Source organism: Nannobrachium achirus, assembly GCF_963921795.1.
Source record: "Nannobrachium achirus genome assembly, chromosome: 6".
NCBI classification, from domain to species: Eukaryota; Metazoa; Chordata; class Actinopteri; order Myctophiformes; family Myctophidae; genus Nannobrachium; species Nannobrachium achirus.
The window spans coordinates 51,854,197-51,869,196 of record NC_137815.1 but is presented as its reverse complement, the minus strand read 5'-3'; the positions used below and the strand labels follow the sequence as shown (position 1 = coordinate 51,869,196).

Sequence of the window (15,000 nt, the reverse complement as noted above, 5' to 3'; positions counted from 1 at the left end):
GTCGCTAGTTGAAACTCTTTGTTCAATTCCCATGATATACGTTTTTGTGTCCCATTCATTTTGAAAATGATGCTAAAGACAGGGAATGCTTCTACGGCTTCTACTGGTTCTACTGAGTTCCAGCCAATAGCATTCGTTTCCGGTTGCATTTCAGGACCAGGAAGTTCCACGGATGGTGGATTTGAATTACGGTAGCTGTAAATAGTAGGGGGGGGAAAGTGGGACTGAGTTACTAGGGCCCAAGGTGGAGGGGCCTTAATGGTTTTATACTTTAGCTATTGAAAAATAGCAGATATGCAAGCTCACAGCGCGGCACTCGGTGCCCCATGAAGAACATTCATGGGGGGCCCACAGTGAATCCTTGTACCCAGGGCCCAGAATTTGGTGCGACACCCCTAGTTGTAAATAGTAGGCTACTGAGACATGAAGAAAGACACGAGTCACCACCATCCTCATCCTCACCTGACTGTCGAGGCCCAGCAGCAGTAACATGATGAAGAAGAGGATGGCCCAGAACGTCGGCATAGGCATCATGGACACCGCCTTGGGATAGGCGATGAACGCTAGGCCTGGACCTACAGTACACACACACACACACACACACACACACACACACACACACACACACACACACACACACACACACACACACACACACACACACACACACAGGAAGGAGGGGGGTGGAAAAGAAGAACAACTTTACAACCGTGTGTTTGGTTCATCCGATTGGTGCCGTAATTGGGACCAGGAGGCAAGGACGCTCCGCTGGATTTGAAGCCCTTAAAGAATGGCTTAAGGACTGCAGTTCTCATCAATGGCCTATAGGAGGTGTCACTATGTTGACTACAGAACACTTACCATGCCATTGATCTTTTTATATTACAAAAGAGTAAGTGATCTACTTCCGGGTCATGTATCGCTAACTTAATACCAAACCACTTGGCCAAGATGTACTACATATGTACTAAATATAGCTTAAAAATTCAAACACCCATGTCACCTTTGCAAGATGTCGTTTCCAAACCTCTGTATACAGTTGTATTCGTTAGTACCCTCATATTTTGCCTCTGTATAAAATAGCCTCAAGTCGACCCGGAAACAGTTAGCCAATAGCCAATAGTTAGCTCACAACTTTCCACTTTTCTCTTTCACCTCAATCGCAGTAACATCCGTATACACCACGTCATCGCATCACCAATAATCTTTTTTTCAAAACTTTTTTTTTCCAAATTTTTTTTTCTCAAAAAACTTTTTTTTCCTCAAAAAACTTTTTTTTCCTCAAAAAACTTTTTTTTCTCAAAAAACGTTTTTTTCTCAAAAAACTTTTTTTTCTCAAAAAACTTATTATTACCCATATTTGGCCATTACACACACCACACTGCCGCAACATGGCGGTGAGGGCCGCGCAGCGGCCTGAACTCTAGACTTTTGCGGCCCGAAGGGCCGCAAACTTCTAGTTAGGCTACAATGTGACTACAATCCTATTTTACTATCATTTTTGTAATGACGCTTGTATTCTATATGGGACTGATTAACATTCTTCCAATGTATTTACACGCCATTTTATGTGTGGGGTGTGCTGCCCGTCCAAATAAACATTTAAATAAATAAATGCAGTAATGTTTGTTTTAGTAGACGGAGAACAAGCAGTGAAAACACCAAAATGCAGTGAGAGACAATGTGTTTTTGCAGGTAAACAGCACACACTACTGCAGAGGCTGATGACTGCTGCTATATACAGTAGACATGTTGTCAGCTTGTAGGTGTGCTCTTTTTGGCAAGTGTAAGCACTGTGCGATGGAGTGTAACTGAGATGAGTCCAAGAGTAGAAGCAGCGGAACATCACCGTGGCTGTCAGCAACACAGTAGACAGTTAAAACAGGTTCGTTTGACGTCAGGAGTTGACAAACCACATTATAAACATAATAAAAAGCTTCACGGCACTCTGGCTGACTGTCACTTTCTACAAACATCATAGTCCTCTGGATAACTGTCACTTGTCTACATAATACAAACTTCACAGTCCTCAGTCACTTTCACTATTGTAAAAGCTTCACAGTCACTTTCAGAAGAGCTGCTACAGGAAACACATAATTATGTTTCATTCACACTTCCTTAAAAAAAAGTATTCTGGTGATGAGCAGGGCTGTCATGATTACAACGTTAAGTTGACGATTCATTGTCATAAGACGCTATCAAGGCTAGCCAAAATAAGATTTAGTTGACCTCAAGCTTAGGATGTTCAGTCAACTAAAACTAGAATAAAACAAACATTTCAGATGACTAGAAATCTAAATCAAACTGTGCAGTAAAAAATAACGCTGTTTCACTGGCGAGACAATCTTTCGTGTGCTTGTCTGTATGTCAACAGCACAAAGATGACATTGAAGTGACCTCTGCCTTGCAGAGTGAGGCGTCCAGCAATAACATAATAATACCATGTCATTGAAAGAACAAAAATATCCACGCAAACAAAAACAACAACATGGGACGATTGCGCTAGCCTATTAGTAGTGGCTATTATTAAACCTTCAGTTTTCCACTCACGGAAACTCAGCTCAGTTGTTGGCAAAGGAACCAAACATAAAAATGTCAGTCCCGTATAAATACAATGTAACAAACGACCTAGATTAGAAGAAGGCACGCGTGTCATGTATCTTTAGGGTTCAGGCCCAGACAGAGAGACCACAACTGTGGCCAAGGTCAATAAGGGGGACATAAATATAGACGCAATAAAACAACGCTGATATGTTCACTAACGTTCCTGTTGTATTGGTTGGTCACATTCTACAAAAGTGTGCAAGCAATAAAATAGGATCTTAGCATGGGTTTGAGTGTGTGAATTGCCAAATCCATTCACGATTCAAATACAATCCAATTAACTCCAAATTATGCCCCAATTGTAAAGCCTCATACCCTCTTGGGTTTCCCAGAACGTACCTGACTCGGCCACATCAGCGATGTCCACCCCTTGCTCCTGTGCCATGAATCCCAGGACGGAAAATATGGCGAATCCGGACACAAAACTGGTCCCGCTGTTCAGGGCACCCAGCAGCATACAGTCCCTATATGTATGTCACACATATACCATGTTAATGAACACGCACAAGCAGTCCCCATGTGTATGTGTCACACATATACAAAGTTAAATGAACACACGCAAACACAAGCCCACCCCCAGCAGACCCTCCAGAAACAGGGACATAGGGCAGCCCCACCTGTAGCAGTTGTACTTGTACTTGTTGTAGCTTCCCAGCGAGGTCATGGCGCCCAGGCAGATGGCGTAGGAGAAGAAGATCTGCGTGCCCGCATCGATCCACACCTTTGGAGGACGAGAAGACTCAACACTTTAGGCTCTGTGGACCATTCATTTGTATATGTTGGCTATTAAAACATAGCCAACAGGGCCGCCCGCTGGCCTACTGGTCCAGGCGCATACCATTTAGGCATTGCCACATAGGCATGGATTGCCTGGCGGTGTCGCCGGTTCGATTCCCCTTCTGGACGACCGTTGCCGCATGTCACTCCCCCATTTCCTGTCAGTCTACTGTCCTATCTGCCCGTGTTCAAGGGAAACTGGGCACGGAGGGTCATACTGAGGGCAGTGCTATGAGCTTGTACATTTGTTTTTTATATAAAAAAATTTAAAAAAGTCCAATACTGAATGTATTGGACATTTTCTAATATATATATATATATATATATATATATATATATATATATATATATTTTTTTTTTACACAAATCTTCTCTTCACAAAACATTTCCAGATATTCATTTAGGGGTCCTTGACATGACAAAGTCTGAGAACCACTGCCATTTAACCACCTGCTTCAAATCACTCAAACGAGACATGCATGTGTCCTGAGATATTGCACACACAATTAGGGATGTACAGTAGCCTACCACACTGTACATACGTATGGCCAGACAGACAGCAAGGTGAACATCACGTGATCACGGCTCTGTGTTTGACGGCGGAGGAAAATATTAAATGCTGTATAACCCATTCAGAATGTGTACACATTATTGTGTATCATTATTTTATGTTTTAACTATTGAAAAATAGCAGATACAAGCTCACAATTGTGAGCTTGTATAAAAATTTGAATTTTGACAAGATTCAATAGGTTTCTTGAAAAACCTATGTTTCTATGTCAGCAATCTGGCCAGCCATCGTCAAAGAAAATGTCCTTTTCACTTCAACTCAGTTAGTCTGTTCTTGAGAGACTACTATGTCCCCCAAGGCCCCCCAAACTGATATTTATTTGACCACGGACCCCCCATCTCAAAATATTTAGTTCCAGGGACCCCCCAGAAGCAAAATTTGAGTTAAAAACGTTCGCTTAAAAAAATACATATATTCAAAGATTTGCACAAATTTTCACGACTTTTTTCAAAAAATAGCAGATCTACAAGCTCGCAGCGCGGCACTCGGTGCCGCGCTGTGAGCTTGTATATCTGCTATTTTTCACTGGTTAAAGCGTTCAATAATTCCAGGTCTAGGGCAGCGTGCTGGCCACCTACCTCTGGGTCCTTCAGGCGGTTCAGGTCAGGGTAGAGGTAGAACTTGATGCCCTCGGCGGCGCCGGGCAGAGTGACGCCGCGCACCAGCAACACGATGAGCATGACGAACGGGAAGGTGGCCGTGATGTACACCACCTGTACACACACACACACACGCACGCACACGCACGCACACACACACACACACACACACGCACACACACACACACACACACGTACGCAGGGAAAATATAACACCAAACATGAGTCATGCACGGTCAATATTTAATGGCCGGGTACTAGGTTGAACACACATTTACATAGCATGCACACGCACACACACAGACAGCTTCGTGTTACTACAGTATACGTTTCACTTTCGGTTTCTAATGGCTTTAAATAGCTTTTAAAATATAACCCTCCCAAAAAGAGGCTTTGCTGTAGCTGATAAAGAGACGTCTAGGAAAATCCATGAAGGCAGTGGGAAACATTCCCAGATGTGCTTTCAGTCGCTAGTTTGAATTATCTTTCAATTATCACGATAAAACATTTTTTCCTTTACATTCTAAAAATGGATGATAATTAGGGTAGTCCAGAGCCCTCTATTGGAGAGTCGCGCCACTACCGTTTACTTCAGCGGGCCAGGTCTTCTACATACACATCTATTGGAGAATAGTGACAAAGCACGACCTGGAAGTTTACAGAATGCATTGAATCTATGAGGGAAAAAGTGACATTTCGAGTGACATGAACCACGTGACCGGCGCTGTTTCTGACCCCGCATTGGCAGAACTCTCTAATACAAGGCTCTGGGTTAGTCCATACTTCTAGGTCTTCTACTTGCTCTATCGCACCTGCCCCTCACTATCCTAGTATCCTTCCAGCCAATACCATTAGTTTAGATTGCTTTTTGGGTCCAGAAGTTTCCAAGATGGTGGATTTAAATTTGCCGGAAAATGTCTGAAAATATGCACAGCTCCAACCCTAAGCACTAACCCTAACCCCTAAACTCAAATGTATATATTTTTTTGACATAAAACAACCATTCGCTTGTGAGGAGGACCAGGAAAATGTTCCTCACAATGTCTATTTCTCTAATGCCACTGCACTACACGTAATACAAGTGCACACACAGCCAAGCATTCACACACACAGGCACGCACGCATGCGCGCGCCCGCACACACACCGACTCGGGCCAGTGTGTTGTGTTTTACATGCCGTTAATTGCTCGGTTACAGCACTTGGCAGCGAGCGCAGAGAATAAATCAGCCCTGACCAATCAATAAGCCTCCAGGGAGAGAGAGAGGGGGGGGGGGGGGGGTTGTCTGGCATCGACTGCACAGTCTGCACGGCCGTTGCTGATGTTGTTTTATGGATGTATAAGCTGTTGTTACTGCTGTAAATCTACTGCTTTCTATACGTTTACGATACAGTACAACATGGCTGTCAGCTGTGGAAACCTCATATGTCCCAATCCCCCGCCTTTTCCTTTCGTCCAGCTCGCTCTGAACGACTGTTTTAGCCACAAACCATACATAAAAAAACTGTTTCAGATAATTTCCTGAATACAAATAACAATTCTACTTAAAAAAAAAGAAAGAAAGAAGATCTGCATGAATAATACATGCATTATAAATAAATGTTTGTGAAGTAGTGAAAATAGCTATAGTTCTGCAGCTATTTTCAATAGTTTGGGTCCTGGGCAAACGTCTGTTCTCTTTTGGGTCTTGAGCTAAAACGTTGGCTTAGACTAGGTTTAGATCTTGGTTTATAAATGATCTATGATCCTAGATGACTATTTCTATGCATTGATGTCAGGGACATGCAGAGAATGTTAGAGAGGCAGGGGCTGACATTTCTAAAAGGGCCTTTTGGTGAAAATATCGAAAATAGCAGAACCTCCAGCTTGGAGGTCAGCTATTTTCTGTGCTTGATACCACAATGAACTAAGCATAATCAAGTGGAGATGTAACGGCATGGACTTCTACACAGAGGGGGCAATTCACTAGTTTGCAAATCCCGCCCCATTCTGCCCTGTTACTAGGCTGGGACATTAACCCTGGGCAGATTGTTTTTATAGTGGCAGTGAATGGGATTTTTTATTTTTTCATAGCCTCATTACAGCTATATAAAGTACCAAAGGAAAAACATCTAGGTGATATTAATAAAAAGGGAAGACAAAGGTACAGTAGTTACATTGCAAAACAGGGGGTTTCCCCGAAAATATATGTTTTAATTTGTTTAATCCCAGTGGGACAGAATCACTATTGCAGATTCTTTTATAGTGGAAGTGGATGGGATTTTTTTTCCTTCATAGCCTCATTACAGCTATATAAAGTACCAAAAAAAAACACATCTACGTGATATTAATAAAAAGGGAAGAAAAAGGTACAGTAATTACATAGCAAAACAGTAATTTCCCCCCGAAAATATATGTTTTAATTAGTTTAATCCTCTGGATCAGAGAGAGAATAGAAATCGCGCATTGCATCTTGGGTAGGAAGAGGAGAACTATAATCTGTTCTCCTCCAACATCTCCTCACATAATAGGCTGGCTTTTCGTAATTCTGCCAATTTAAAATATATGTACCCAAACGTAACAAGTTAGACCATTGATAAGGTCCATGTGAACTAGTCTGTTGAAGCTTATTCATTACAATGATCGCAAACGCTATGGTCGCGAGCGGCCTGGCCGTGCTCCGCAGTGCGGACAGCCGGTGAAAGACGGCTCCCACTTTCTCCGACTGCAGAACTCCACCCCCGCTTGCAAAAAGTGAATGTATTTTTCTGGTTGGCCAGTCAGGGAGTCTCATGGACCAATCAGAAGGCTGACAAACGGTGAATTCATTCAACAAAAGATGCTGCATTCAAGTTCACGAGAGTTTGGACAAGGCAATTCTCTTGAATTCTGCCTTCAGGTATGGCATGGAAAGGGGGCATTTTCTTTCAACTTATAGTAAAAACTACATTCATAGTCTGGAGAGACGGCACTTTTTACAGATGGATAAAAGCCCCCACATCTATGTGTGCACGTGCCTGATTGATGTATTACCTATGGTTTAGCATGCTTACTGTAAGTAACTCTGGATTTGAGAGTGTATGCTAAAATGTCTGAATTGTAACACTGTAAGTTTCTATGCTAAGCTCAATTCTGGAATTCACCTTGTTTTTTTCCCCCTTTCCCTTTCCCTCCATGTTTACTCCGTTGCCGTGGTTACCCTGACGTCACCTCAGATCTCATGTTCTCTAAATATAGTCCTGGCGAACGTGTGATCATGTGATCGCATGATCACATGAGGCACTTGCCTGTGTCTGCGTGTGCGTGTGTGTGTGTGTGTGTGTGTGTGTGTGTTTGTTTGCTGGTGTTTATTGTGGCACACATACCGACGAAGAAAACAAAAGCTGCATTTATAGTCCTTGGCCACAATGCGTATAGTATACATTTGACAGACAGGCAGGCAGGCAGGCAGGCACTTTACAATTTAGAATTTTGGGCATTTAATCCAGAGCGACTTACAGTCATCTAGGACAGTGGTTCTCAATCTTTTCAGGCCGCGACCCCCATCATATTTTAACTGCCCCCCCCCCCCCCCAGCCTGACGAGCACTAAGAGTTGAGGCATTACATTTTGTCTATCACGGTTCTATCAATTTACCAAATGTTTAACTTATCATTTTAGAGGTATTAAAAGTTCCTTAAATGGGGGCACGGTGGCGCAGTGGTTAGCGCTTCGCCTCACAGCTAGAAGGTCCTGGGTTCGATTCCCGCAGGGGGACGCTGTGGGCGCTGGCGGCGTGTTCCTCCTCCGCGTCATCAGCGCCCACACCCTAGGTGGGGTTGGCGATAGGGCCTTTCTGTGTGGAGTTTGCATGTTCTCCCCGTGTCTCCTAGGGTTGATACCCTCACAAAAACATGCACGTAATCCTGGTCTCAATAATGCCTCCCCCTGGCCAGCCGGGGCGCCTGATGGAGGGGAAAGGAACTGGTTGGAATAACGTGTTCCTTCCACGCGCTACGTCCAAACCAGGGAAATCTCCACTGTCAGGTGAAAAGAAGCAACTTGGACTCCTCATGCATAGAAGGAAGCATGAGGTCAGTCCGTTGTCTCCCCAGGCGCGGCAGAGGGAGAGCAGAGCCCAGGATTACATAGGCAATTAGCACTGGGTGAAAAAATGGGTTACAAAATTGTGGGATAAAAATTATTAAAAAAAAAAAAAAAAAGTTCCTTAAATTCACTTGTATGTGCAGATGCCCTCTATACACTTAAAACGTTATGTTGGTTTGTTTACTGTTGAGTGAGAAAACAATGTTGCACATTACGTTAATCATCTGGAGCCCCCCCCAAAATAATTTAGGGACCCCCCTGGGGGTCCCGATCCACAGGTTGAGAACCACTGATCTAGGATCCTAGTAAACCAAGAACCTATCATCTGTCTATACACACTATAGCATACATGGGCAACTGGCGGCCCGGGGGCCACATGCGGCCCCCACCTTCACTTAATGCGGCCCGCAGGTTAATACCGGAATACTGATATATTACTGATTTCAGCTGTTACAATTCCAAACATGACCTGCTTTAATTCAATATTAGTAGCTTAATGACTAGTATAGTTGTATTAAAATGTATTTTTTTATGTCCAATGTATTTGTATTTAGGTTCATAAAGTTAACATGAGTATATAACTAAATGCATTTGAAATTAGATAAAAATGTTACATTTCAGGATTCCAACAAAAAATTATTCAGGATTCCAATTCAAAAGAAGCAAAAATAGCCGATCTACAAGCTCAAAACGCATCGCGCTGCGATGCGTTTTGAGCTTGTAGATCTGCTATTTTTGCTTCTTTTGTATGAGATACTAGAATGACAAAGTAGGACGTAGCAATATGTAATGTGGCCCTCTGGAGTGAAGGTGGAAATATAGTGGCCCTCGCCACCATCAAAGTTGCCCAACCCTGCACTATAGGATGCCAGGTCACCAATGACCTGGCATCAGGCTACATACTGTAACATGCCATCTAAATTACCTTGCCGGTGGACTTGACTCCCTTCCAGATGCAGAAGAAGCAGATGACCCAGACAGCGAGCAGACACAGAGCCAGGTCCCATTTGATGGGTCCCATCTCGTCGATGCCTCCGCTGATCCCCAGCACGTTGTGCCTGTACGGAGCAACACAGTGCAGTTTAATACATGATGAAGTGATTAACAAGATCAGCGCCAGTCGACTTTGAGGTCGACTATGTCACTATGGACTTCCCTGCCAAGCGACTTTAATCGACTTTTATATAAAAGCATTGTTTAAGCTTTTATTTGGGTTAATAGACGGAGCGAAATGGTTAGCTTACCTCCGGCTAGTAACAACACATAAACCGTGAAAAAAAAGGATACGATTATGACGTCACTGCTAAACCAGGCCTTCCCGTTTACATTAGCTTCTGCTAGCCGCTAGGCTCAATGCAAACCATCCGACCCTTACACAGCTTCACTAGGTCGGATTTTGATTCAGAAACTTTCTGTGTGGCGTCTGTATACGTTCCGGTGCCCATACCGATGGTGGTTTTAGACGATCAAGCACGAATTGAACAGTATTGAGCTCAGATGGCGGCCCGCGGAGATCCCATTGTGAGTCAATGGAGCGACGTCACTATCCCATCCTTGACTCTTGGTTTTTACATGGCTTCTTCTACAGTCTATGGTTTTAGTGTTACGATGGCTCACTCTAGTGGTCATTTTGTGGTATGGTATATCATCATGGCTTTGAATTTGAATGCATCATGATGATAAAATATAGCTATTTCCTGGCGTTATTAGCGCAAATTCATATTTTAATTTGGCTGGCAATGTGTATTAAAGGCTTGCTTTGTTTGTCAGAAAGAGAGTTCCTTTTTTGTTCTTCCTATTGTGCGGAGTAAACAGGAAGTCTGATCTGATCTGATCATTTGATTCACAGCTCATCTCAATGGATCGTCAAACAAGTTGAAAGCTCCAAAACAGGATTCAAATTAAAAAATGGAGATTCATACTAATACACACAAAGTGAAATGTAGGAGTGGTTTGCACTGCTCAAAAATTGCGAAAATATCAGATAAACAAGCTCAAAACACTTGCAGATCTGTTATTGTCGACACCTTTGTGTGAGGCTGTTGTATCATCATGTAGGCTGGTAATTCATGAAAAGAAAAATCAAACCTCGGTTCGAATTGAAGCGGTGGACAGATAAAACTTCTATTCTGAATGTATTTGGAGAGCTGGTATGACAGTTGGTATAATAGGTTTAAAAAATAAAATAGATTAAAACACATACATTAAAATAAGAATTTGTAATTAAATAAATACATAAATAAATATAAAGTGTTTAAATAAGACAGATAAACCCTGAAGGCCAAATTATCATGTGAAGCTTGACCAATCCTCAAAGTATCCATTCATCTGACCGGGAGGGACACCGCACACATATTCTAGATGTACAGGACATATAAAGCCTATTCATTCTGAACTGAAATGACCATATATGGACATGGGACACACATTTTGCTTTTTGAAAAAGCCTATTCATTCTGGACTGATATTTTACACGTACGGGACAGGAAAAACCTGTTCATTCTGGCCTGGAGTGACCATATATGGACATAAGGTAACGGACATTCTGTTTTTGAAAAACCCTGTTCATTCTGGACTGAGATCACCATATATGGTAATTAAACGGACATTCTGTTTTTGAAAAAGCCTGTTCATTCTGGACTGAAATGACCATATTATGACAGAGAGACGCTGCTGCTCGTGCCCACGGAGCACTGAGTGACATTCTTGTTGTATAGTGAAGACATGTGAACGTAACCAAACACTGACACCTTCTAACGTTCGTGTCCTCGCGCACTTTCCCTAAGTGTGGACATGAATAAATAGTTAAGCTGTTGTAACTTACTCCCAGAACTCGGTGACAGGGGAGGTGAAGTTGGTGGTGTTGGCGGCCAGCCAGAGGGTTTTGTTCTTGCGGACGGTGTCTTCCACACAACGCGGAGTGTTCCATGGCTGGTTGCATTTGGCCCACGGCAACTCTGGCTGGAAACACTGCAACACAAGTTACACAACCAGGTGGCGTCACAAGGGGTAGGAAAGTGGGACTGAGTTACTGGGGCCCAAGGTGGAGGGGCCCTAATAACTTTATCCATTGAAAAATAGCAGATATACAAGCTCACAGCGCGGCACCGAGTGCCGCGCTGCGAGCTTGTAGATCTGCTATTTTTGAAAAGTTGTGAAAATTTGTGAAAATCTATATGTATTTTTTAAGCGAACATTTCTAACTCAAATGTTGCTTCTGGGGGTCCCTGGAACTAAATATTTTGAGATCGGGGTCCGTGGCCAAATACATATCATCTTGGGGGTCCTTGACATAGGTTTCTTGCACACATTTTCACGTTTTTTCAAAAATAGCAGATATACAAGCTTGCAGCGTGGCACTCGGTGCCGCACTGTGAGCTTGTATATCTGCTATTTTTCAATCGTTAACATTCATGGGGGGCCCGCAGTGAATCCTTGTACCCAGGGCCCAGAATTTGGTGTGACACCCCTGTGCACAACACAACACACACATTCAGGGTTCATTTTGTCGACTGAAACGAAAAATGTTCCCCGACTACCTCTTTTCACTGATGAAATCTAAATAAAAACTAAGCTATGATGACTGACAAAGACTAAATATATCGACAATTAATTTTGTTGACTAAAATGAAACATTTTCAGCGACTGAATAAAAACTATGCTAAGACTGACAGGAAATGGGGGGAGAGATGGGGAGTAACACGTGGCAAAGGTCGTCCAGATCGGGAATCGAACTGCCGACGCCACTAGGCATCAATGCCTATGTGGCAATGCCTAAGTGGTATGCGCCTGGACCAGTAGGCCAGCGGGCACCCTGATGACTTAAGTCTTAAATACTGTTTATTGAAAATTAACAGATAAAGTGATAAAACAAAAAAACTAATAAAAACTAGACTAAAATGTTAGGGAGGAACTAGTGGAGAAGAGATCCAGTAGAACATTTTAAAAGACATTTTGTGTTTTGTAGCGCTCGGGTGTTGCGCTCTGAAAATCCACAAGTAGATCTACTATTTTCACTAGTTTAGGTCCCTGGAACCACCACTCTGTAGTGTGTTGATCGTGGTCCCCCAGAGGTCCGTACTTGGTCACCCTCTACATCAGATCTCTTCGCCGCAAATAGCAGCAACATGTTTGAATTGGCAATGAATCATCACATGATGAACATGCTGTTCCGTATACAGTACCTGCATCAGATAGTAGAATCCCCAGGCCAGGATGACGATGTAGTAGATGTTCAACAGAGACACAATCACTATGGAGGCATAGCCTATACCTGTGGAGAGAGAGAGAGAGAGAGAGAGAGAGAGAGAGAGAGAGAGAGAGAGAGAGAGAGAGAGAGAGAGAGAGAGAGAGAGACCATTTACTATGGTGAGGAGATATAATTGCTAAGATGAACCACTTCAGTCCTATATACTTCATCGTATGACGAAGGGAGGTAATAACTAAAACTGTGTGTGTGTGTGTGTGTGTGTGTGTGTGCGTGCGTGCGTGCGTGCGTGCGTGCGTGCGTGCGTGCGTGCGTGTGCGTGTGTGTAGTCAAGTCCCTCCCTTTTAATGACTCTGCTAATTAACAGCTACTTAGCATCCCTCCCTGGGGGCGGATAAACACACATACACATACACACACACACGCGCACACACACACACACACACACACACACATCACATTACATAATGTGCTATGTATCTATTTGTCTGCTTCTTCTGTCCATCCTCACGTCTCTCTACCTCTGTCTTTTCTGTCTGTATGTCTTTTCTGTCTGTCTGTCTGTCTGTCTGTCTGTCTGTCTGTCTGTCTCTCTCTCTCTCTCTCTTTGTGTGTCTCTCTCTCTCGCTCTGATGTGTTGCTGTGCTGTTGCTATAGAAACATGTAATTCGGGCACACTGTGCACACTGAGGCCTTGTGTGTGTGTGTGTGTGTGTGTGTGTGTGTGTGTGTGTGTGTGTGTGTGTGTGTGCGCGTGCGTGCGTGCGTGCGTGCGTGCGTGCGTGCGTGCGTGCGTGCGTGCGTGCGTGCGTGCGTGCGTGCGTGCGTGCGTGCGTGTGTGTGCAGAGGTGTGAGAGAGACGGATGTTATGTCCATGTGTGAGATGTTTTTTGGCATATTGGGGTCGACCAGTACCATGATTTACAACAGCAGTGGATCTCAATCTGTTCTTGCGTCTTTCTTTTGACAATTTGGCCAATGTTTGCCCAGGTTTTATAATATAATTTGTTGAGTACCTTTGATGCAGTAGGCTAATGGTCTCTTTTCTTTCTTTCTGTTTAGTTATAAAGGTCTTAAAAGTCCTTAAATTGTCTGCACTTCTCTGTCATCTGGGGACCCCCACCTCAAAAATAAATACAAAATAAATACAAAATAAAATCATATGGGGACCCCCAGGGGATAGCATGGATAATCCTTCTATCCAGCGTGGTGTCGTATATTTGCGGGTATTGTTCAAACACAGTTCATCATCATTGTGCTGCTCTACTGTCCCTGTGTGATGGAGCCACGTAACATCCGGTTCTAATTACTAAAAGCAAGCACCGACACACCTATTCTCATAGTTGGTACTACTAACTGGGCATTACAGTATGTTTACATGCCGGGAGGGGTAGTGAATCTACTGTTTTCCCCAGGGCATCTATATTAACCACTGATTAGACACTAAACTAAGCTGGATGCACCACAGTGGATTCAAATAGGGATTCCGATATCCCTGTAGTCCAACACGTGTTAGGTTAGAATGTGAGGTCACGGTTAGGCAATGTTTCTTATGAGATTAGCCATTCTTTCAAGGATTATTGTGGCCAAAATAATTGTGATTAGCGCGATAATCAAGAGGAGAGGAGAGGAGAGGAGAGGAGAGGAGAGGAGAGGATTCTAAGGGTGTACATGTGCAGCCCTGGGTTGCCTAGCAACGTTTGGCAGAATAAGGTCGCGGAGCTCAAAGGGAGACAAGTGTTCTGACTCAGCCAGTGGTACGGCAAACATTATGATATAATGATAAGTTTGTGATGAACCATCTATAATCCAGTGGTTCTCAAACATTTTCAGGACCACCACATTAATATGTTATTGTTCACAGACGCTCATCAGAAAATATGTTGTGCCATTTATGTTTTTTTTAAGAGATCAGACCCCACAATAAATACCTTTGTTGAGATCTTCATCGTTCCCCTACATGGACATGTTACAACATTCCTCACTGGCTCCCTATCTGTGGCATTTTTCCAACCCACTCCAATTCCTCAAAACGCATATTTAGTCAAGGAATTTTAATAAAACGCTGTGAATAAATTCCTTACCAAACTATTTCTTCACCAATGTGTTCGTAAAGGTGTCTAGTAACATATCTAACAAAGATTGAAATTCAACATCCCTAGCAAAATATTTGACAGC

General features: G+C 43.2%; 1 protein-coding gene across 1 annotated transcript in view; it reads right to left on the bottom strand.

The window, feature by feature from the left end:
* The window catches only part of LOC308286455 (sodium- and chloride-dependent taurine transporter-like), a 49,019-nt gene that overhangs the window by 13,265 nt on the left and 20,754 nt on the right, over nt 1-15,000 (bottom strand). Inside the window, exons 4-10 of the mRNA XM_080727479.1 lie at nt 12,800-12,888; nt 11,440-11,585; nt 9,541-9,673; nt 4,531-4,665; nt 3,222-3,325; nt 2,944-3,068; nt 463-575 (exon numbers count right to left, since the gene is read on the bottom strand). Of these exons, the coding sequence (XP_080583605.1) occupies nt 463-575; nt 2,944-3,068; nt 3,222-3,325; nt 4,531-4,665; nt 9,541-9,673; nt 11,440-11,585; nt 12,800-12,888 (845 nt within the window). The remainder of the gene's footprint in view (nt 1-462; nt 576-2,943; nt 3,069-3,221; nt 3,326-4,530; nt 4,666-9,540; nt 9,674-11,439; nt 11,586-12,799; nt 12,889-15,000) is intronic.